This window comes from Halichondria panicea, chromosome 1, assembly GCF_963675165.1.
Source record: "Halichondria panicea chromosome 1, odHalPani1.1, whole genome shotgun sequence".
Classification (NCBI taxonomy): Eukaryota; Metazoa; Porifera; class Demospongiae; order Suberitida; family Halichondriidae; genus Halichondria; species Halichondria panicea.
This window is the reverse complement of record NC_087377.1, coordinates 14,517,246-14,542,162: the sequence shown is the minus strand read 5'-3', so window position 1 is coordinate 14,542,162 and position 24,917 is coordinate 14,517,246. Positions and strand designations below refer to the sequence as shown.

At 40.0% G+C, this 24,917-nt stretch overlaps 2 protein-coding genes across 7 annotated transcripts; one reads left to right on the top strand and one right to left on the bottom strand.

Annotated features, from left to right (window-relative positions):
• Nucleotides 1-432: 432 nt before the first annotated feature.
• Nucleotides 433-24,917, bottom strand: LOC135351421 (uncharacterized). 6 transcript variants are annotated; one of them, XM_064550433.1, is made up of 9 exons: nucleotides 24,756-24,917; nucleotides 24,587-24,630; nucleotides 17,022-17,082; nucleotides 16,450-16,907; nucleotides 16,153-16,387; nucleotides 15,826-16,101; nucleotides 15,624-15,760; nucleotides 15,272-15,335; nucleotides 11,687-14,153 (listed from the first exon to the last, which is right to left on the bottom strand). In XM_064550433.1, the coding sequence occupies exons 2-8, from the start codon at nucleotides 24,590-24,592 to the stop codon at nucleotides 15,273-15,275; spliced, it is 1,236 nt and encodes a 411-aa protein (XP_064406503.1). In that variant the 5' UTR covers nucleotides 24,593-24,630; nucleotides 24,756-24,917; the 3' UTR covers nucleotides 11,687-14,153; nucleotide 15,272. The 6 variants fall into 6 exon arrangements, 5 of the variants coding, with proteins under 5 accessions (XP_064406495.1, XP_064406487.1, XP_064406479.1 ...); XM_064550425.1 differs by lacking the exons at nucleotides 11,687-14,153; nucleotides 15,272-15,335; nucleotides 15,624-15,760; ... (3 more) ...; nucleotides 17,022-17,082; nucleotides 24,756-24,917 and adding exons at nucleotides 433-655; nucleotides 4,168-4,278; nucleotides 5,497-5,612; ... (2 more) ...; nucleotides 6,736-7,199; nucleotides 7,260-7,335 and having other exon boundaries at nucleotides 24,587-24,749; XM_064550417.1 differs by lacking the exons at nucleotides 11,687-14,153; nucleotides 15,272-15,335; nucleotides 15,624-15,760; ... (4 more) ...; nucleotides 24,587-24,630; nucleotides 24,756-24,917 and adding exons at nucleotides 433-655; nucleotides 4,168-4,278; nucleotides 5,497-5,612; ... (3 more) ...; nucleotides 7,260-7,332; nucleotides 9,086-9,276.
• LOC135351656 (transcriptional regulator QRICH1-like) lies at nucleotides 21,066-22,130 on the top strand. The gene is given in 3 exon segments (XM_064550723.1): nucleotides 21,066-21,157; nucleotides 21,159-21,287; nucleotides 21,289-22,130. Coding segments are annotated over 3 exon segments (471 nt in total). The 3' UTR covers nucleotides 21,539-22,130.

Genomic DNA, 24,917 nt, shown 5'->3' with positions numbered 1-24,917 from the left:
TATTTGACCATAATAATAATTTAAAGGCTTATAATTAATGGATCGTTATCTGCACGCCTTTAGATTCAATAAGGCCACTGTTAGTTGCATACTTGTTTCAGATCAACCTCCCTCCTCGGTTTTGCTCACCTCCTCAATTAAGTCATTATTGCTGATGTTAGCCATTATTTGAGGTCAAAGTCCTTTTGTTTGCCGACATTGCATTATTTTACCATGTGCCATGTGCAAGTTGCGTTGTGCACCAAAAAGCCAGTGCGTAAAAAAATTTTTGTCTATTTTTATGTTCAGACTCCGTCCTTTTGTGTATTTTCGTCACTTAAAAAAACAAGATATGACGTCATCAAAAAATGGGATAATGGATAATGAAGACCTCCCTCCCTCATCGGGTTGAGCTAGTGTTCTCATCTGAAACAAGTATGCAACTAACAGTGGCCTAATAACATCAACATGCATGGCAATATCATACAATAATAATTATTTGCACGGATTCCTAATAAATGAATCGATACTATAATAGTCTACTAATCAGTCACATGTTTTTCGCGATTAGTGCATGTTCTTTTTTAGCAATCTGTCATATACCTCCTCCTCTGCTTTCGAAATCTTCAATAAGATTGGACACATTTGCACTACCTGCATGCTCTTCATGTAGATCCTGCATAGCATGTTAGTATACATGCTTGCATGCATGCACTGATATACTGAAGTTCAACAACTATAATAATGAAACACTATAATTATAATACACATGTATATATGCTGTATAATTATGTATGAAAGTTTGTTGCCTTTTGACCTCTGGGATCAAACGAATAGCAGTGCCAGTATATATGGTATATATTGTATAGGGCCAATATAATTATGGTATGTTGCATGCACTGGGGTAAATTGACCTTTTTGAGACCACGCCCACCCACCACCCAATACTTCAAATCATTGCTTTTATATAGTGACACATGAATGAGACACATGCACGGTTGTGGTTCCTGTTGTAAATTTACTAGACAGCATAATTATATGCGATGCACTTACTATACAATATTGTAAATCCAGCCACCAAAAACGGAACAAAAATTAAACTACCTGCAAATTACCTTAACATCTAGGTTTCTATGCTGGTTTCTATGCTGGTTTCTATATGCATAAAATGGTTTTCAAGGCAATAAATTAGTTATTACATGGCTATGTAAAGGCCCTTGACCACAATCTACTATACCGGGCCAATAAACTGCTTGTGGCACGAATTGCCATGTACATAATATTTATAGCAAAATAGTAATTATGGCGAAGAAAAAGGAAGAGAGGTATATATAGTGGGGAATCAAAGAAAGGGAAAGTAGAGGATATAGTACGAAAGAAGGGGAGAATGTTCATGCATGCAGCAGGATATTATTATAGTGAGTGCTGTATTATATACTTACAGGAAACAATCAGCATGCATGCATGATTGTGCACGTGCAATCTGGTAAATAAATTGTTATTGGGGCATCAGCTGACTAATATATGAGGTGCCGTTTGTCTCAAAACTGTAGTATACAAATTAGTGAGACATATATACGTATATTTGTAGTTTTTTTGTACAAAGATCAAAGGAAAAACTATGCTAATGAAAGCACCGCAGGTGCTGATGCGTCGGTGGAGATGCAAAAGCTACATAACATAAAGCAGATTACATATGATGAACATTTTTTAATTTGCATATGCATGGCATGCAACTCAAAGAGTGGATAAGGATCGACCATGATTGTTGTTAAAAACGATCGATGCCAAAGTTCAAGTGGCTGCCATCAGCAGAGCCTTGCAGCTCTCTTCTCACTCTTGCAGCTACCAATAGCTAGCGTTCTAGTGCAGAGCTAACTACTAAGTAGAGTAGCAACACTCGGTAAACAAGTTTGGCTACGTGCTCTTCTGAAAAGGCTGCAATGGCATTCCAAGTAAGCAAAAACTAGGCATAACTCGAGAACGAAGCATTATTTTGCAAATCCACGAATTAAAATCCAAGAAAATTGTATGAGTAGAAGCATATAGAAACTCTTACTTACACTTCATTGATCCTTGTGCAGCTGTAGCAGTCTACACACACAGACAGACAGACAGACAGACACACTACCGTATACCTCGCTTGCGCATGTGCACCGAGGCATAACAAATGCCATAGACTATAGGATCTACAACTGTAGTAACCACAGACCGTGCTCTATTATTCTGTGGTTGGAATTTTTGGAACAGTTTGGTAGTAGAGCACGGTTGGTGGTCAAAATAATTGATTTTTAAGCCATAGAATGATACAACTGCTCCATGCATCCACGTGGATGATTGTAAAAAATCTGCTATACAACCATCCACGTGGGTGTTAAAAGTGCTGATTCAGCACTTACTGTTCGAAAGTTTATTGTTTGTTTTGAGTAGCAGTGAAGTAATTTTAGTGTTGCTTATGTTCACTACATACACAGTAAAAACAGATTCGTTATAATAACATAAAACATCTCAAATAAAATGCATCATTTGAAATTTAATGTAGAAATGACATAAATTTCTGTCATTTCTACATTAAATTTCAAATGATGCATTTTATTTGAGATGTTTTATGTTATTATAACGAATCTGTTTTTACTGTGTACTAAATAGGACATACTAAAGCTGATGGGAAGCTCGATATTAGCTAATTAAAGCGGCAAGTACCTCGGTTCAGGGATACATTACTCTTTCCGAAATTCCAACTATCACACACTTTTGTTTTCTGGATTATTACGTCATCATTGCAAGAGGTACGACGTTGCTATTCAACCCAGCTTGTTCCTAAGGCATGTAAGTCGGCTTGTGTAGGGTCAGATTCTGCATATCGCTGTTTGTTTTTGCTTATCGTGGTGCTAAATCGTTCGAAAATCCGTGTTGTTCGAAGTTCCATTGTTTACTCTACTAGAGCCGATAGCTATTGGTATCTAGAAGCTAAAAACTACAAACCAGGTAATACACTGTTTTACGCTCGTGCTCTATCATTATTGGCCTCGCGGAAGTTCTCGAAGCATCGAACTTCCACTTGGCCAATAATATCCATAGAGCACTCGCAACTGTGCATTAACTATAGTACATAATTATATCCATGCCATGGGTATTTACATGATGATGGGTAAATAAAAATGTCATTGGGTATTAATCAAAGTGAGGGTATTTATCAGAAGGTGATGATACTTTTCAAGGTGTGGTTTTGTTACATAACAACTGATAGTCACGTGACTGTTACAGAACCTGCCACATAGTCATAACGCAAGCCACGCCCCTTCACTCGAAGAAGGGTTGGCAACAGTGTGCATGTCAGTGATGGAGTGCGCCAGAATCTTGGCACCGCCAATCCGATTGTAGATACGAATAAAACGTCATCATCAACCCACTTATATCATAAAATCACACCCACATGAGCATGCTGAGCAGCTAATCTGCCACGCCCACTATAGAATGAGCTTGGCAACTCCACATATGCAGTGGTAGATCCAAGAATGTTGAGAGGGAGGTTCCAATTTTACTAAAAAAAAAAATAAAAAAAAAAAAAGTCATCACTTTTCCTAAGCAATGAGCATGCGCATTAGAGAGCCCTGCCCACATATCAATATTATAAAACTAGTAACTACAGATCACGATCATTCAAGCTTCGTTGCTAGCTTGGTAAGTTGATCTCCAGTGTTTCTTGTGTGAAAGGGAGGTTCCATGGAACCCATGGAACCTGTCTGGATCCGCCACTGACATGCATGCACTGCAGTTGCCAGCCCTTCTTCGAGTGAAGAGGCGTGGTTTGCATTGTGACCATGTGGCAGGTTATGTAACAGTCACATGACTATCACTTGTATAATGTATAACAAAACCACACCTTGAAAAGTATCATCATGCACTTTCTGATAAATTAATACCCTCACTTTGAAATACCCACTAACATTTTTAAATACCCACAGACATAATATAAATAATTATACCCATGGACATTCATATATACCCATGCATGTATTGAACATAATTAATAATAAATACCCATGGACATATATATAATTATGTCTCACTTTTACACAGTTTTGACACAAACGCACCTCATATAGCGCTGACCACAGCTATTATGTTCTTGGCTTGTATATGTAAACGGAACTGTTATATGGGCAGCTTTCCAAAATATAGTACCTTATTAGTATCGACCATATTATCTGTTTGTTCAGCAGACTCTTTATCAGCTTTGGAGATTTCCGTTTTGTGGTCATCCTTCTCACAGTTACATGTATACATTTCTGCATGCTGCATCCAAGTAAAACCGCAAACTTAAATACAGTGAATCAGTAATAATAATTACAGTGCATCCATGGAACCTCCGAATAACGGACAAGTTGGTGCAAGAGGTTATGCCCGCTATTCAGAGGTTTCTTTTATTGGGAGGTCATATACCATAATTATAAGGTTACATTACCCTAAATGTGTTTAATGAGACAATGAAAGCACCGCAGATGCTGATGCCTCGGTGGAGATGCCAAAGCTACATAACATAAAGCTTCTATATACACACATTATATCATGATGAACATTTTTGTTTTGCTGCATGCAAACTCAAAGAGTGGATAATGATCGACCACGATTGTTGTTAAAAACTATCGATGCAAAAACTTCAAGTCTAAAATTATAATGGATGCATCAGCAGAGCCTTGCAGCTCTCTTCTCACTCTTGCAGCTACCAATAGCTATAGCGTTCTATTGCAGAGCTAAGTACTAAGTATATAGAGTAGCAACACTCGGTGAACAAGTTTGGCTGCGTGCTCCTCTGAAAAGGCTGCAATGGCATTCCAAGTAAGCAAAACTAGGCATAACTCGAGAACGAAGCTTTATTTTGTAAATCCACGAATTAAAATCTATGACTAGAAGTCTATAGAAACTCTTACTTGCCACTTCATTGATCCTTGAGCAGCTGTAGCAGCCTGACTACACGCACGCACGCACGCACGCACACACACACACACACATGCACACACACACACACACACACACACACATGCACACACACACACACACACACACACACAAAACACACTACCATATACCTCGCTTGCGCATGCGCACCGAGGCATAATAATGACTTTAAATACAAAATATGATAAACTGAATCAGTATACATGTAGATGTGGTCTTTGAGAACAGATTAACTATCACAAATTGACATTATTGAAAATGTTGCAAAGTTGCATGTCAGCGAGTGAGATTGAATGGTGAACTACAGCAGACTGAATCTGAACTGTGCATACACATGACAAAAATATACTTAGCTAATAGTCACAAGCAGTTTTCTCTTGCTAAGAAATGTGAGTATTCTAGTATATAATTTATAGGAGCATGCATGGCAGACCAACAATTAATGCCATCCTGTTTCAAGTCCACACTGCAACTGCAGACCTGTCTATACTCAGTTACTCAGTAGACTACTGCTGAGTACTCTTTCAAGATAAATTATTATAGTTATCATCTCACCTTAATTTTCTTTCGTGCACAACAAAATACAACAACTCCAATGATGAACAGCAGTATCAGAATGATCACAGTTGGTGCTACAATTGATGCAACATTGGGCCCGTGCTCACATACATCTGCACGGATTGCATGCATGCATTCAATTTGAGTTGATTTTATGAATGCATGCATTATATCGATTTTACTGCATGTATATATATCACTTTATATCGGTAAAGAATGTGTGGTTTTCACCAACAAAAACCACACTTGTGTATAATTATATCTGTAATTTACAATACACGTGAATATATATCGTTATTACATAAAGGTGAAACACCAGTTATATACCTGTAGTTAATGTCTCTCTTATTACTATCAGAATAATAGCATTCAACCCTCGAACGGGTGTAGAATACGCCAGAAAAAATGTCGTGTTAGAAGAAAGCCCAGCTGCTATCGTGAAAGGAGTATCAAAGGAAGAGTTGATATTGTTGGGGAGATCCATAAATGTAGGATCAGTTCCATAGGACACAGAACAGGTGGTATTGCGTAGATTTGAATCTTCTGATACACACTGAGTACGTAGTGATGGGCAATTTGTGGCATTGATTTCAGTTGAGAAGTACTGATTGCTCTGCTGCTCTGTTGAATAATGAAGGCAGCGCATGCATGTTACCGTATAATTATATAGCGGGACATTTTTGTGAGGTGAACAATTTTGCTTTTTTCAAGGGCAGAGCAGTTAATTCAAATTTATAAAACTGGGAGAAACTTCCACACATGCACCGGTATATTTCACATGCAAAGCTCTTAGTATAGGTGTAGTTTCTTGGCATTGAATACAACCCACAAACATTTTTTCTGATGATATCGAGGGCTCAGCCTCGTGAGCCGGAAATAATGAAAATGTTCATGCGCAAAACTTCCCGCTAAAAATTAGTACAGTATCCAAATTGCTCAATAGCACACACAACTTACTTAGTTGGTACATAACAGCCTCACTAGAGCCGATGTTATTCCTTGCTCTTAATGAGAGGTTGTACCCAGTGACATTTGCTCTTTTGCCAGAAAAATTCAGTGAAAAAGATTCATCACACAATTCAGATCTGCAGCTAGTTTGGTTGGCAGTTAGTGACCGAGACTGCACTCCAGTTAGACGCAGCTCGTACACGACTGTAGCTGCAAATTCTGGGCAATCCTCCTCCTGAAAAATAAATACGGTAGACGTAAGTCTGTATTACATAGTTGCGATCATACCAGCTTTATCCATGAGACATCAATTTTCCTTAATGTGCCAGAATGGTAGGTAGCAACAACCAAAGATACTCTTGGCGTAATAGGAATAGATGGTTGCAATATCCTAATATTAACTGGTTCCGTGTCAATTGTTCCTGGGTCCCCACAATTAATGCTTCCTACGTTTTGAGATTGAAGTTGGGCAATATCCGCTGTCAGAACCGAAACAAAATTTCCAAATCTTTCGTCATTCGGGGTGGAAGCAACAAACTTTAATTCAACATTTATGAAGGCTGGATTAGTTGTTACAGAGTTTATTGGCAAATCAGTGGTCGAAAATGAGTAAATAACGTTGTCCCCATTGTATCGCCAACGTAAAGTAGTCAGATCCACTCCCTCACAGAACAGTCTGATAGTTCCAGGACAGTGTTCACCAACCAGACTCACTCCTCCCTCAACAGTCAGGTTGACTGTTGGTGAAATCCCTATACATGCACAGTTTTAGATTAGAAAATTCCCAAGCTGAATAATTGTACTATATATACCTTGAATCCCAGTTGATAGAAATGGTAAGATGCAAAGTCCCCCCAATACAATGTCAAGAAAGCGGTGTTTTATCTTCTGGATATTAATTTGTGATCACAATTATTATTCATAAAAACAAGTCATGTGTAAGTAAAATGTTTGTGCTAATAATATTCATTCATTCATTCAATGACTCTCCTAAACAAAAATTCCCCAACTTTGAATATCACAAAATTATATGCACCTGTCGTTAATACCGAGTAGACATCATGATAGTGTAAAATTAATTTTGAAGCTGCTGGTCAACCTGTTCCTGAATCAGTTATAAAGTACAAACATTTTTGTTTCTTCATAGAGTGCATCCCAGTCTCTGTATACCTAGGCCTGTGCCAATTTTTCCACCTATTATTTATATTCACACTTATCAGCCTATTATTCAAATTGATGACACTTAATTAATCAACACACACAGTAGGCTAGGAGTCGACCTAGCGTTCAATTGGAGACGGATCGGCCTGGGAACGAGGCTACATACACAGCAGCGACATAAAACACCTATAAGTTATATAGCACCAAAAAATGGGTTTCAGCAGCGAAATAACAAACTTTAGCATAAAAAATATGGTTTCAATATTGATTGGACTAACAATCACAAAAATTAGCCATGTAAAATGTGGGCGTGTTTTGAGCTACTGCGTATGTGTAACTCAATGAATATCATTAAACTATTTTCACAGTGCATATATTCTAAAAAATGATTCCGGAATATTTGGCACAGGCCTACTATATACATGTTTGTATACTGTAACATAATTGTATAATTATTTAACAGTGCTACGTTAGTGGACGTATCATGCTATGACTTCCTAATTTACTCTGTATCCTAGATGATTTTCAGTGAATACGAGCCATATTTCACTTCTAGGAAATATGGGTAAACTTCCTATACATGCATGGCACCATAATACACTGAAGTGTGCTCACCGCACTTCATTTTTACAGTGTATGTATTCAAGATTTGACTGTAAACAGCAAAATAGCAATACAGACGCAATGAATTTGTAGACCTTTGTTTTGTGCTGAACTAGCTAGACCTATAGCACTCTAAAAGCTAGCTACATATTACATGGCATTGCAGTTCATATGAGGTCAAACAATGCTGTGCTTTTAGTTATCATGTGCTTTCTATTCAAGGTTGGTGACATGATACTAAAGGCAAACCCTCGGCTGGTGACATGATACTAAAGAAACCAGAGGAATGGTATAATTATAATGCAGTGCATGTACAGGGCCGTAGCCACCAACTTTAGAGTGGTCAGGTTATGAAATGGAACAAATCGGCGCGCTAGCATGCCGAATTTTTTGGGCCATGCCCACTTCCTGTATCGTTGGTTACGCCCCCTGACTATACTGCTGGACTAGATTCTGTTTAGCTTTAAAGCTTAGCCTTAACACAAAATAATGTTACAGAACACAACATCTTGATTCGGAGAAACAGCAAAGTTTTATTTGGCAAGAGCACAGAACTGGTTTGCAAATGATGATCGCTTCAGGAACAACAAATTATTAGCTCAGCTGGATGGTGAGCTTGGTCTGGAAAACTTGGAAGGGATTCTCTCTCAACATTGACAGCCATAGCAATGATAGCATTATAGATTAATGGTCTTGATCACTTATAGTTCTAGCATGATGCTTGCATGTTTTGCATTGCAGAAGGAGTTCACTGCTTGTGTTTACATGCAGTGAACTCCTTCTGCAGTGCAAAACATGCAGGAGTATGAGAGTTGCTAGGCCTTATGTAAACTCTGGTTGTCTTAGGTTATTATCATCAATTTTAATAACTTACCAGCAAATATTTCATTTCATTGACTTTTTTATACTTCTATTCTCAAGTCTAGTCACGTCTAGTCTTGATCTTGTTTAACCATAGAGTCTAACAACATATATATCCCTTTGCTGGTCAAATTGTTGTAAATTTTACAACAATCTGGGAGGGAGCGTGTTATCAACTTGTGAATGTTGCATGATATTGGATTCTGTGGCAGATTGGATAGTATCATGATATCCTTTGAAGTTCTGCTGAGCTGTTCAATTAGGACACTTAAAAAAAAAAGGTTTAAAACAAGCTATACAGCATGTAGGACTGAGTAGTATCCATTGGTAGACCCTCTGGACTATCTTGGTAGCCATAGAATGTTTTCGAAGAGGAAGCAGCAAGCCATTTGTGTTACACAGGCACTTCACAAGTGGACACAAGCTCTACAATAGTCTACATGCTTGCTAAGCAGCTTAGTTGACCAGAGTGCAGCTTTTAAAGGCCACACATGCTTCCATCGAGGCAGCAGCAAGGCATAAAATCGATGGTTAGTTTGTGCACAGCCATTGACCCACGCCCATCTCTACAAGCCATAGCCACTTCATTGGGGGCGGCGATAACATGGTGGGTTGTTGGGCTCAGATGCAAACTAAAGTGATGGAACTGTTCCAGGTTCCTGCGATTGACCTGGAAAGGGATATACACTGGGAGGGGCTGTCCCTAGCCTCGATTCCAGGCCGAGTTGTTTCTAGCTAGGCCGACAACTTCTTTCTATTAAAAAAAATCGGCCTGGGACCGAGGCTAGATATACAGTCCTAGTTGGGCGTGGCCCCACCCTGGACGCGAACAGGCCAATCCCTCTCCAATTGAACATGTTGACTCTAGCCTCGATTCCAGGCCGCGAAGAGAAAGGTGGGGCCTGGTATTTTTTTGGGAACAAGTACATGAATAAATATAATAATTGTGGCAAAATAAGAAAGTTAAGTTATAGAGTTCAGCATGGCCTGAGGTCTGATCTTGCTGCCTTCCCATTGGACGAGCGTGCACCACATATGCACTGTACTGCTGATCTTAGAAGCTGAAGGAGATGGTGCATCTGAGCCAGCCTATAGTACTGCTGTAGGACTGCGAGCATTGTGGCAAGTCTTTGGCAAACCACACCCAAAACGTCATATATATCCGGCCGTAACATTGAAATTACATTGAAAACCTGGTTTGGGACACTCCAGCACTGACCAGTATTCAGAATAGCGAGTGGCCATACTTCAGGGTGAGTTTTGTCGTATATATAGAGGGTAATTTTCGTGGGGGGCAAAATATTCGTGGTTTTCGTGGTTGAGAGTCTGACCACAAATAATGAAGCGACCTTGCCTACCTTTACCTGCAGTGCAAGCTCCAACCACGAAAATATAAATATTACCCACGAAATGTCTCAATATTGCTGAACCATGAATATTTTGTCCCCCCAGAAAATTACCCGCTATATACGGTATATATATAGCAATCCATGCCAAACCAAATGGCGAGGTGACCGTACTTCAGAGAGCTGGAATAGCGAGAGTCTACTACTGTACATGTATAGCTGGAGGCTGATGTCAAATAGCCCAGTTCACACACTCCAGGATGAAGCAAATAACCAAATACCTATAGCTGGGCGTAGCCCGGCACCCGTTTCCAACAGGTGGCCGGGGACATGCTTATATATGCACTGAGGAGTGCGCCCAATCAGATTGCAGTATTTCTAAGACAACGTTATCGTATACTTGTATATACAATTACTGCATGAATAAAGTGCGATTTATAATTTTATTCATAAGCAAACGGAGCAGCATTCTAATTTTATTCATGATGCTTACAAAGCAGATTGCATAACACTAGTCTCATGGATCAGCCCCCTCCTGAGAAGGGGTCTGAGCACTCTTGATGTAGTTTTGTTGCACACGCTGGAATTCCAGCGGCTCAATCAGATTGACTTATTCTAGTCAGGTGATATTATAGGAGGCAACTAAAGAACTGCACGTTGCTTAACGTATTTGGATAATCATTAACGCATGCATTACGCATGGTAAACGCTTCATACATAGACGCTGCTACGAAGCATAAGCAAGCCAAGCAGGGGTCCTTGGGCCAGAGAGTTAGCACCACAGGCAAAAGACATACATGTAATAGATTAAAGCACCTTCTTCAGAAATAGAGAGATGCCTGCGCTTGACGCTTGTACAATTAACAAATACGCGGGGGCGTAAGGTCAGGAATTGATTACATTCCATTGGTCTGGCACATTCCACTGTGAAATGACCTCAAGACAAGAGTGCTCAGACCCCTTCTCAGGAGGGGGCTGATCCATGAGACTAGCATAACACATGCAGTATACAAATTAAGTATTTCTAAGACAACGTTATTCATAACCGAAAGTGCAATTTATAATTTTATTCATAAGCAAACGGAGCAGCATTCTAATTTTATTCATGATGCTTACAGAGCAGATTGCATAACACATGCAGTATATATACAAATTGTTGAGCTCTTATCTTGGTGTAGAGGGATTCTAGACAGGCTAGACAAATTAGCTAGAGACAGGCTCCTAGCTACAGGCAACAACAACTAGTTATAGACAAATTGACTTCACAGTGTAGCTTAACCAAATTCTTAGATTGAGAAGCAAAACATCAACTGACAATACAGGGTAAAATGAAGTTAAAGTGAAGTTAAGGTGAAGTGAGGCAAAAAGGGTAAACAAAACCTTAAATACGTGGAGTGGGGCCCCATGGCCATGCAGAGGCTCGCAGAGAATTAACATCAAATCATGGTTAAGGTAGTAGTAAAATTAATATTACATAACATAAGGTGTTAATAAGAAATTAATGTTAGTAAGGTATATGTACATTGAGTGTGAACACAAATCCTTTCCAGGTCAATCGCACACAATCTGGAACAGTTCCATCACTTTAGTTTGCATCTGAGCCCAACCCACCAAATTAGCTTGATGTTATCTCCGCCCCCAATGAAGTGGCTATGGCTTGTAGAGATGGGCGTGGGTCAATGGCTGTGCACAAACTAACCATCGATTTTATGCCTTGCTGCTGCCTCGATGGAAGTATGTGTGGCCTTTAAAAGCTGCACTCTGGTCAACTAAGCTGCTTAGCAAGCATGTAGACGATTGTAGAGCTTGTGTCCACTTGTGAAGTGCCTGTGTACACAAATGGCTTGCTGTTTCCTCTTCGAAAATATTCTATGGCTACCAAGATAGTCCAGAGAGTCTACCAATGGATACTACTCAGTCCTACATGCTGTATAGCTTGTTTTAAACCTTCTTTTTTTTTTAAGTGTCCTAATTGAACAGCTCAGCAGAACTTCAAAGGATAATCGCATTCATGATACTATCCAATCTGCCACAGAATCCAATATCATGCAACATTCACAAGTTGATAGCACGCTCCCTCCCAGATTGTTGTTTAAAATTTACAACAATTTGACCAGTAAAGGGATAAGCGTGTCACCCGGCCACCCGTTGGGAACGGGTGCCGGGCTACGCCCAGCTAGCAACCAAATGCATTATTATCTGTTCGAGGGAGATGTGGGTGTGGGTGTGGTTTGATGTTGTTGCTTAATTGCAGGAGATGGACAAAATTAATAACTGTTATGCCGCATGGTAGTGTGTTTTTGTCCATGTGTCTGTATGTGCTAAAGCTATAGGGGAGTTTCTAGAAATTGAAGCAGGCGGTGCTCAAGAGCACAGAAAAAATGGCGCCATGCGCATAGCGTGCGATTTTACACCCCCGCATTTATTGCGGTGCGTCTGCATAGTGTGATAATAAGAGTAACGAGGCAGCCAAAAAAGAGAATAATTATGATCAAAAATTATGTTTTCTAGCTAGTGTTTTTTTAATTAATGCGTGGGAGAATACTCTACGTCACGATTGTAGGCTACATATCGCCCACGTTCATAAAAATGTATATGGATCACGCGACTTCGTATACTATGCAGGCTTTATTTTTTCTTTCACGATGACGTCCATCATGTCCTTCTTTAGTGCCTCCCATCATCTCTAGCTCGAGAACAGACAAGAACAAGAAAAAGTAAAGCCTGGGAACAACGCTAGTTTAGGGCCACTGGTTTTTGGGCAATGTACTAGGAAACCATTCAGCTAAGGCCATATATAACCTCGGTCTGGTAGGGGTTGCATGCGCATGGTAACTAGATTAAGTATAATTATATATATATAGGTATACATTTATAATACTTAACAATTATGAGATTAAATTTGATGTCTTTAAGGAATAATCGGTACACCAAACTGGAATAATAGGCTGACTTTTTGAGAGTAATCAAAACAAAGCATAATTTGCCAAGGCCTATAGTCATTATGATAGAAGAATCTCTAGCTATTAGCTCCAGACATTCGGTCTGTATGACAAGTAGTAGCTCAAAAACCTATTTCAAGGAAAGCTTTGGTTGTGGTGCAAAGATCGAGTTGCAAAGCCTCTTTTTAGACTGGTTTCCCCCCATTTTAACGCGAAACAGTGGTTGGAATGAGGCTAAAAAATTAATTGTTGTACGTAGCGGTTCATCCTTGTCCTCTCTCACTCGCCCCAATTATACGAAAAATTTAACTTGGCAGTTCATACAAACATTTGAATTAACAAAAAAATAGCGAGTAATTTTCGTCGGTGCAAATGTTTGTATGAATCACCCAAATATTCGTACATCTCTCTCTCACACACACACACACACACCACCCTATTGTCTTGCATTGCTTTTATATACAGAGGAGGTTGGTCACATATCAGAATGTTGTGCATGGAGACAGCTAGAGAAAAGATATACGGAAGCCTGCAGAGCTGTCCTATACAATGTAGCTAAGCCAAAAGGTTGCAAATTATCATCTTTTATACTAATAGTAAATGATGCTAACAATAGCTCAGTGACAATGAGTTAGACATGATATGAAATAGAAAACACTGAAACACAAGTCTCTATGGTCAAAGTAGAAAAATAGATAGAAAAAACATGCTTATAATTATAGGTGCAGCCATACAAATTGTTACGTGCATGAGGTTTTTTTGTCCATGGACCAAATCGTAGTTCACTCAAACACTAGAGAGAGAGAGAGAGAGAGAGAGAGAGAGAGGGAGGGAGGGGGGGGGGGGGAGAGAGGGAGAGTGAGAGAGAGTGAGGGAGAGAGAGAGAGAACGCATGTTAGACTTTACAAGGAATTATTTATACTTATATCTGCACAACAAAAAGGTACGAACTATACCTCGAGTTATGGATACAGTGAAGGCTGTTGCGTTCAGAATTGTTGTAGAATCAGTTCACCGACATAAAGTTTTGTATGAGTTAGCCCTTGCATAAAAGTACTAGCTATTTGGGAGCTACAAACGCAAAGAAAATGTACTGCCAGAGCAACAGCCTTCACATGCACTTTAATTTTTACCTCTCGGCATTTTACTGATGAACAATTATCATCATGCAGGGGAGAAAGCTATATAGCAGTAAGCACTCAGGTGCTTGTGGGGTTTTGTTATAATATTATTATATCCTGTTTTCATGCGGTTGCTAGGATATGGCCATGCCAGGGGATAACTAGGATAATTCCCTCTGATATTTCCCCAGACATGTTTGGATGATAGTGAGGCACTTGATAAGAGATTCTCAAACTAGAGAGCTAGTGCAGTCCAAGTGCTAGTGGAGCCTGAGAGCCTTGGCACCACTCTGCCTGCGCCTTGGCACTGTATGCACTGCACTGTGCACTGTCTGGCTCTAGCTCTGTGGGTATGGCTGGCTTTAGCAGTTTGTGCAGGCTTTTATAGTCATGGAGGAGGACTCAGAGCGGGGCTCAGAGTGTTAGCATTTCTTTGACAGCGTGGCAATATTAAAAGAACTCTGGCGTCGAACAGTAAGCAATAGTACCTGTAGCTAGCTAGCTATTGACAGAGCAAGCTTCTCCTCAATGCTTTCTTTTTGCTTTCTGATAGTTTGAACGTGAGTTACCATGGTAGAGGAGTAAATGCGCAATTCTAGCTAGCCAATCACATAGGATATATAACACTTATACTATGGTTGCTAGGGATTTATGGCAACGTAAACCACATCTCGCCCTCGGGCTCCGCACTTGTGCTTGGTGGGTTTACTGCCTAGCAACCATAGTATAACTATAACATAAAACTCATTTGAGCATGAATCACATAGTTATTTATTGGTTATCATGATACCTTAATTGTCATTATTTTTTGACACTGGATACTCTTCTTTAGGCTTCTGACTTTTGTTACAGTGCTATAGAAAAGGGTAAGCAATCGTGTTAAGGGCTAAGTAATAGAACTGACCATGCATTAATTGTTATTAATTTTATACAGAGTAACGGGGTGGCTGTAATTCAGAGTGAGTTTTAATCATTATACCAATTCGTGCAAAACAAAATGGCTTGTCAATGAAGTGCAATTAAGTGCATGCATGGGTGACAGAGAGCCGGCCATAATAACAAGAGTCATAATAACAAGACTCTTGTTATTATGGCCGGCTCTCTTAACAGACACACTCAAAAATATAATTATGCGTTTTTACCTTAATTCCAACAACAAAACGGCACATTATAATAATTGGCACCGTCATCAACACCACAACAATAATTATTAATGTGAAAAGGACGACAAATTGTATTGTATCGATATCAGCGTTATTCGTTTTTCTCTCACAGGTACCTATATGTACATGTTACGAATGTCAATCATCATGCATGCACAAAGTTATTATGCATGCATCTTACCTGAAATACTCGTCTCTTTGATGACATTTATTCTTAAAATGTGATCAACCATCAACGAGAAAACGAATAAGTGTGACTCTGCAGCTGACTGAAGTTCATTTAAAACACGTAATTTTGTGTTGTTAAGTAGAAAAGTGACAGTGCTGGCATTCATACCATATGACACAGAACATGTAGCATTGTTTAGACTTGTATATGTTGACACACATCGAACAAATATTTCGCAGCTGGTAGAATTCAAGATTTCAGGAGTAAAGTATTGATCACTTTGTTGCTCTATGCAGTTACGTAAACATGAAAATAATCACATCTATAAAAGTGACTTACGTATTGTGTTTTGATATGCAGAGTCTTTGCTTAATCCCATGTCATTTCTAGCACTCAGTGACAGAGTGTACTCCTCCACTACTGTAACATTCTCTGAAATATTTGAAAACAGTCCAACGCACATCCCGCCTCTGCAACTAATTCGGTCATCCTCAACAACAGTCGGTGGTGATAGTGGACTAGTTAGATTCAGCATGTATACAAGCGAGGTCTTGAATTCCAGGCAAACTTCTTCCTGTAAAGACTCAATTAACTGTCATTGCATATCTACATTAGCATGCATGATGATGTACTAACCAACTCCATCCATGATACTTCAAGGGTCATCAAAAGGCCAAACTTATAGGTAGCAGTCACAGCAGTTATCACAGGATTATTGGGGACAGACGGTTTGAGAATAATTACATTAACTGGTTCGGTAGCAATTGTTCCAGGGTCCCCACAATTAATACTTGCTACATTTTGAGCTTGAAGTTGAGCAATATCCACAATCAGAACTGAAGTAAATTGTGCGAATCTTGGATCATTCGGAGTTTGCGTAACATTAGTTAACTCTACGGACATAAAAGCAGGACTAGACAGAATTGAGATCATTGGCAAGTCAGTGGTCGAAAACGAGTAGATTCCAGTTCCGCCATTATATCTCCATCTTAAAATAGACAAATCCACCCCCTTACAGAACAGTCTGACTGTTCTTGGACAGTGTTCACCAACTAGACTCCCCTCGACAGTCAGAGACACGAAAGGTGTTATACCTATACACATAATTTCATAGGAACATAGCAGTTAATTGAGGGAGGTGAAGTAATGAATTGCAAGTCTAAAATTACAATCCCTATATAATGTATATAAGGAAATGATTAACTGACCTTCAACTGTAAGAATACATAAGATCAGCAGGTGTAGTACACACTGGAAGTGCACAGTAGTCTGTAAATGACATATTTCATTTATGCATGCATGCATATGTGCATAATTAGTATAATGAAAGCACCAGAGGTGCATGCATGCGCATGCTGATGCCTCGGTGGAGGTGTCAAAGCTACATAACAATAGCAATAATTATTATAGCTTTTTCATATGACACATTATATAATTATCATGATGAATACTAATTAATTTTACTGCATTGCGGCAGAATCACAGGGAAACTCATAGGTGCCAATCTCCAAAGAAAAATTTCCGGGACAAAAAAATTAGGAGTCATCACTTGAGGAGATTTATTATTAGCAGTTGCTTTCTGCGCATGCTCAGTATGATCATCCTGGAGAGTCACACCCACAAAAGTGTGCAGCAGCCCCACCCCTCTTTTCTAACCAATGTTTTGATCATAGTGATAGATGGACAGCATAGTGCAAGAAACTGAATTCTGTTCATGATTTAAGCTTTCAAGCCATAGCTTCAGTATTTTTGAGCTTCTTTGGACTGTATTATCCCAGCTCAGGAGCAGCAACCTTGAAAATCCGGGAAATTTCAGATAAATAGCAATTTCCGGACGGGACACAGGACAGAGCGTCCAATCCGGGACTGTCCCGGGACAGTTGGCACCTATGGAAACTCGAAGAGTGGGTATATAATGATGGACCGTGATTGTTATTAAAAATGATCAATACCAAAAGTAGTCCAAGTGTAAAATTAATGGCTTTGAGTTGGACAGAGCCTTGCAGCTCTCTTCTCACTCTTGCAGCTACCATGCAATAGCTAGCGTTCTAGTGAAGAGCTATAACTACTAAGTAGAGTATAACAACACTTCATGGACAAGTTTTGCTCTTCTGAAAAGGGTGAAAAGGCATTACAAGTAAGCAAAACTAGGCATAACTTGAGAACTAAAATTTGCCAATCCACGAATTAAAATCCAAGAAAACATGACAAAAACCTATCAGTAGAAACTTTACTTGAACTTTATTGATCCAGGCCGATTTTAATGTGGCCTGGAATCAAGGCTATAATCCTTGAGCAGCTGTATATAGCAGTCTCACAGACACACACACATGCAAACACACTATACCTTGCTTGCGCATGCGCATTGAGGCATAATTATTCGCTGAGTGCTATTTACCTTAATTGCCAGTATACATGCATGCTTGTTCAGCCTCGTTCCCAGCCTTGTTGTCTCTATAGCTAGGCCGCCAATATTTTCAACTTCACTCATTAAAAAAAGTCGGCCTGGGACCGAGGCTTTTTTACTACTGAGCACTCCTCTGGTTTTCTCAATAGCTGGAGGGTTAGCACTTCAATCCTCTAATAATATTTATGCTATAGCCAAAAATATGCGTGTCATTTAAAAAATATCCTTGAAACCCCGGTATTTCACGTAGCTGTAAGTAAGTAAGCTTTCTCTCTCAACTATATATATACAGTCTCTCTGTGCAGACCTTCAGGACTTTCTGCACACACTTTCTAAACAATTACATGCAACCTGCATGGATTAACTCAGATTTGCTATCGCTTTCACGAGGCAGATGACCTCTCATTGCAGGCTCAAATTCTTTCTTGATACAGCAATACTTTTTAAAATGTTGACTGTGCTGTATTTTTTGTCCGCAAATGATACAACAAATGCAAAAAGGAGAGGGAGTTAACAGCAACAGCAGAAAAAACATTAGTTGCGTGCAGAGCTAACCGACATGCAAGCAGCAAGTTCTTAGCTTCTTAGCTTTTCATCGCTTTTTATAACGATAACAAAGTTTTAACTCGAAATCTGCCACTATTAAAAATTGTTGTGTGGAGGCTATCCATAAGTATAAACTGTAAATGTACAAAACCAAATGACTACTATACCAGCCCAGTGGCGGATCCACGAAAAAGAAAAGGGGGGTTCCAATAGCGTAAAATTTTTAGAACACCCACGCACAGTCCCAATACAATTTTACATTCCTTTAGGATGCATTTCCACAAACTTATTCACTACATATGTAATTGTTTCTGGCCTCGAGCTAGTTCTACCATATGCCCCGTTTACACAAGAATTCAATCCAGATCGAATCCGGATTGAATCTGGGTCAGTTCTTGTCCAAACGAGCAAATTGTATTTGGGTTAGTACGCATGTGTGTAAACGATAGGCGTGCCAGAAAAGCGAGTTGAAACGCCCCTAGTGCTATTAAAGAAGAAAGAAGCTGAGACGGCTTGATCGTCGTTTGCGATGACTTTGGAGGTGCATGCCCTGGATGCTTCTGGAAGGTAAGATCATGTGTGTAAGTAGATAAAAGATGCCTTAGGCCATAAGATACAAGTATTGCTTAGAAACTAGTATAGTCCTTGTACGAAGTCATTGTTGAGAAGTATGGCGAGGATGATAGAGTTTGTGCAATTGTCGGTTTTTAAGAGTTTGTAGAAGAAGGAGTGTTGAAAGGAGAGAGAAGCTTAGGAGAATGGAAAGGAAGCAACGGTTGTTGGATTTCAGGAGGAGGAAAGAAAATCTGAACATGCTGTTTTTGTGCAGTGTAAGTCTTGGTGCTACAGCGAGGTTCGATATAGGCTGATGTGGGAGAAAACTCGAAGCTGTGACTGGTGGGATAGGGTTACTGCCCAAGATTGGTTGACAAACTTTCGTACATCAAAGGTCACATTTGACTACCTGTCACCTCTACATCACTCCATGCAGTGCCATGGGACATTTGTATCACAACAGAAGCCATTGCTTACTATATCAACGAGTGTTGCAAGAGTGCGCTTGCTAATGCCTCTCGCCATGTTTTTGCTTTCGCTCAAAAGTATTAGAGTGTTATAGAAGAGGTAAATAGTTTATGTGCTTTGATTGTTACAAGAAAGGGGTGTCCATAGCTAATAGTGCATACTGGTCGTCTTAAATGGCCTGTAGCCAAACAGTGGGAGCAAACCTTTGTCAAAGGCATAGTCAGTAGTCTGTGAGATATTAAAGTATTAAAGACAGAATTCCAACAATCACAGAAAGTAGTATATTGTCTTGGAAACACTTGGTATGACTGGGGATGCTATTCCAGTGCTACGCTTTCTACTAGCTCTCCTACTGATTGTGAAACTGAACCTTTTGACCCAAGATGGAATTTAGAAAACGCAGTTGAAGCCCTACTGAGTACGAGTGGCCACAAACAATACCAGAAACCTGAAACTGCACCTGCGCAGCCAAGTTCACCATTCCAGTGACTGATGTGGAGGTAGCTAAAGCCAGAGTTGAGTCTGTACCCAAAAAGACACGAGAAGACTCCTCTTACTGTGTGAAAGTATGGCAAGACTGGGCAAGGAACTGGGCAAGCAACAGGCAACAAATGTCAAAATTAATGTTGAAATTCCACAACTGGCAGTGTTGAGCTCTTATCTTGGTGTTGAGGGATTCTAGACAGGCTAGACAAATTAGCTAGAGACAGGCTCCTAGCTATAGGCAACAACAACTAATTATAGACAAATTGACTTCACAGTGTAGCTTAACCAAATTCTTAGATTGAGAAGCAAAACATCAACTGACAACACAGGGTAAAACAAAGTTAAAGTGAAGTGAGGCAAAAAAGGCAAACAAAACCTTAAATACATGGAGCAGGGCCCCAGAGGCTTGCACAACAACAAAGGGAGGAAGTGGAGCACTAACAATGAGAGAAGAGTATGATATCAACATCAACATCAAATCATGGTTAAGGTAGTAGTAAATATTACATAACGTAAGGTGTTAATAAGGTTCTAATAAATGTTAATTTAAAGTAAGGTACATTGAGCGTGAACGGGCAGAGTTGGACAAGCAAGATCTTCAGTACTGGCTGAGTCGCTTTTTGATGGAAATCAGAACAAAGAAAGGTGCAGAGTATGCTCCAAACTCACTCCATCATAATATATAGTTTCTGGAATTATGCGTCATTTACGTCAGAACTGTGGAAGACCAGATATTGATGTCTTCAAGGACTATAAGTTTGCTGATTTTCGTGCTTCTCTAGATGCTGAAATGAAGTGACTTCAATCTGCTGGTGTTGGCTCTGTACGTAAGCAGGCTGAACCACTTTGCCTTGAAGAAGAAGAGTTGCTGTGGGAGAAAAACTCTTAAGAGACCACAGCCGGACGCTCTTTTGAACACAATGGTGTTCATGAATGGACTCTATTTTGCATTGCGCAGTGGAGGTGAGCACAGACAACTTCGCCATAATCCTTGCCAGATTGAACTTTGTGAGCCTTGAAATGAACGACATATTGAAGAATCGTCCCGGAGGATTGAAAGGACGCAAGTTCAAGCCCAAAGTAGTGGTTCACTATTTAAATCCCGAAAATCCTCAGAGATGCTTTGTTGAGCTGTTTAAGATTAGCTTGTGTCCTCATAATCGCCCGAGCAATGCGTTCTACCTCGAGCTCTCTCCTCTGACAAAACCTAAACAAGATTTTTGGTTTTCCCGAGCACCTTTGGGACATAATACCTTCAGTTGAAGAACATAGTGTAGAACATGTGTAAAAAAGCAGGAATACAAGGATTCAAAACAAACCATTCGCTCTGAGCCACAACTGCAGCCAAGTTGTACTCAAGTGGTGTTGATGAACAACTCGTAATGGAGTGCACAGGCCATCGCAGTATCGAAGAGATCAGAAGCTACAAGCGAACCTCCTTAGAGCAGCAAGAAAACATTTCATACATCCTACACGGTAAAAAGCCTCGTATGGACATTGTGCCTGTAGCCAGAAGCCAATTCACTGAGTCTTATCTGCCATCTCTGCCTCCTCCAATGGCCGCCACCACATTTCCTTGCTCACAAGTGTCGACAAACAACATCAGCGCACCTCGCACCTCATTCTCAAGTGATGATCATGCAGGAGTACTCTACATAAGTTCATGCTCAAACATAAAGAAAATTGATTCTGCCAGGATCTGGGGTTCAAAATGGATCCTCTTACACTTGGTATTGAGCGCGCATGCGCATTACATCCTGCGTGGAATAAGGGGTGTGTCTGCAAGTTCACTAATACCTACTAAAAATAATACCTACTAAAAATAATAGCTTCTTTAGCAGCTCTTTTTGACTCTTTTAGCTAACAAAAAGGTAGCGCTTTAGTGCAAGGCTAACTCATAAGTTGAATAGAAAGTTTGTGCGAACAGATGATGCTATGAAAGATTCTAAAGAGACTGTAACAGCCTTCAATGTGAGTCAAACTAGTCATAACTCGAGAAAAAAGTTTTAGTTTGCTAATCCACGAATCAAAATCCATTGGCTGTTAGTTTTCGTCGCATTTCAACCGTTGAGCAGTTACAGCTGGAACAGACACACACATGCACAGACACACAGACACACACACACAGTCAGCTTTACCGCAGAGGAGGAACGCCAGGGTCAATAGGGTCATGTTTAATGAAGGATTAAACATTCTTGTTCTGGGTTCTTGACCTTTGCTGCATATAGCAGCTTAGCGCTTCTGTTCTTTATTTGCCTGTTTGGAAAGCTTACATACCTAGATCTATCCAGTGCAGCAAGCCAGTACATCAAAATTTATACCCTAGCCACGGAAAGCTAATTTCTATATCTTGTGGTTTTGAAGAATGCAATAAAAGGTCAAAGGTTGCAATTAAATCCTGGATCTCATCTCTAGAGCTGATTCCTCTGGGGCGCGATAGCTCAACCGATTTCTGTTGTGATTATAAAGAGGATCAAGCTATTGATGGTGCATAAACTCAGGGGCGCGAGGGTAAACTCAGTTTTACATGTAAAACATAGGGCCACGTGGTGTTTTAATTAGTGACCTTTTGACACTGGCATTCCTCCTCTGGCTTTACCGTATCCCTAGTGCGGCTACGCCTCGAGGCATAATTACAACCACAACAATTTCTAACCCGCATTTGATCTGGTGCAGCTGTTTACACAGCTGTTTACACGGCGCCTAACCCGGATACAATCTGGTCGAAACCACATCCTGATGTGGTTTCGCTAATTAGATTAGAACTCGGATTAGGCCGTTTACATGAGCGCGGATTAGCGGATTCAACCCGGATTAAAAACTTGGTGTAAATGGGGCTTGATTAATTCGTTCTACACAGTAATAGCCACGTGTGGTGCTGTTAAAAATTGCTCACTCAGCAAAAAAAGCCTATAGTTTGTCAGCAATAAGAGAAAAGCAAAAGGGGTTCATGGAACCTAACCCTTCTGGATCCGCCACTGACACCGCGTGCCCCAGGTAATGAACTATCATAATTTGTGGCCACGGCCCCCTGCAGCTATACTGACAGTTTCAACATTGAAAATACGTGCTATGTGCACCTATGAACACACCCACTTTATCCTCGCACTCGTGAATAATATAGTGTGATGTGGCTACAGATAACCGTTTAGCCCACACTGTTTATCAACTGGTATGTGGAATTCAACATGCGCATCAATTCATGGGGTTTTCCCAGGGAAGCCCCCTTTTGCTGCTTGCATACTCAGTATTTAAAAGAGTTGCACACACAATGTTAAAGTGTAATAACGTAATGAATAACTATACATATATATACTATTATCCATTATATCAACAACAATCACCATTTATGTTATAATTATGTGTTGCATAATAACTATGTGCACCGATATTATATTATTTGCTAACCTGCATAATAAATAGAGCGGTTCGAAAGAATTAATTATATACTTTACTATATACAACATGCAGGGGCGTAACTATAGCAATGAGGCAGAGGAGGCCCTTACCTCCTGAACTATATTGTGTCATGTGACTCGCCTCACTATTGCGTTAATAGCTCTAGCTCTATACTGCTGGCTGTATATAGGTATATATAAAAAATGCCAGAGCAGAAAAGAGCTCTTCTATACAGTGGCAAATCCAGTGCAGGGCACAAGGGGCATGTGCCCCCTCTTTCTGGCTCACGAAGTGGGTGTGGCTTAGAGCAGCAATAAATTATTGCAGCATGCAGAATAGCAGACAATCTCTAGTTGTAGACTTTTGAAGTTGAAGAGCAAAATTTCATCCATTTCTGCTATCTCTTGCTACTATGTATATGTCATACTGTCATCACTGAATCAATCCGTGATCAGAAAAGTTACACTGATTGGGCTTTAAAAAAACTGTTGACCTTTCTTTTAGTAACAATTTTCTTCAAACTGCCCCCCCTTTTCAAAATTCCTGGATCCGCCCCTGTTCTACACGTACTAATGAGTGTGGTGTCTTTTTTCGGGTGCAAGTGCCTCTTTCCTGTAATTTTACGCCTCTGTTTTATTGTGTATTGTGAGACTCAGCTCACCAATCTGTCCATTGCGAGTAACTGATTGAAACCACTTTACCTATAGACCAGGCCACAGTACACATGCAGTGACACGATGCAAGACTGACTATGCAATGTCAAAGGCAGGCTTGATGGGAGGGAGTGTGAAACAGTATATATAATGTATCGTAAGACAGTAAGAGCTGCTATAACAAGCCACACTATACCGCCACCATCCGATAGGTATATAAACATTATTTCAAGATTGTGTCTACATCATTTATTTATACCTTCATTTCCACTGTCAGCCTGAGATATTGAGTTCTGTTGGTGGCTGTAGTACATGTAGATCATAGATAGAGATAATTATAAAGACCCTATACAGGGGCGTAGGGAGGGGGAGGGCTTTGGGGGCTGGAGCCCCCCCTTTCTCTGCAAAAACTACACTAAGAGCCCCACCTTCTCTGATGAGTCTTCAGAGCCTGGGAATTACTGGTATAGATTAGTGGCAGACAAACAGAATGTCCAAGAGCTAGCTATACTATACTAGTAACTTTGATTCTTTAGTGCAACTAAGCTAGCTAGCTAGCTTTAGCAGTATTATTAATTGAAGCAAGGTGT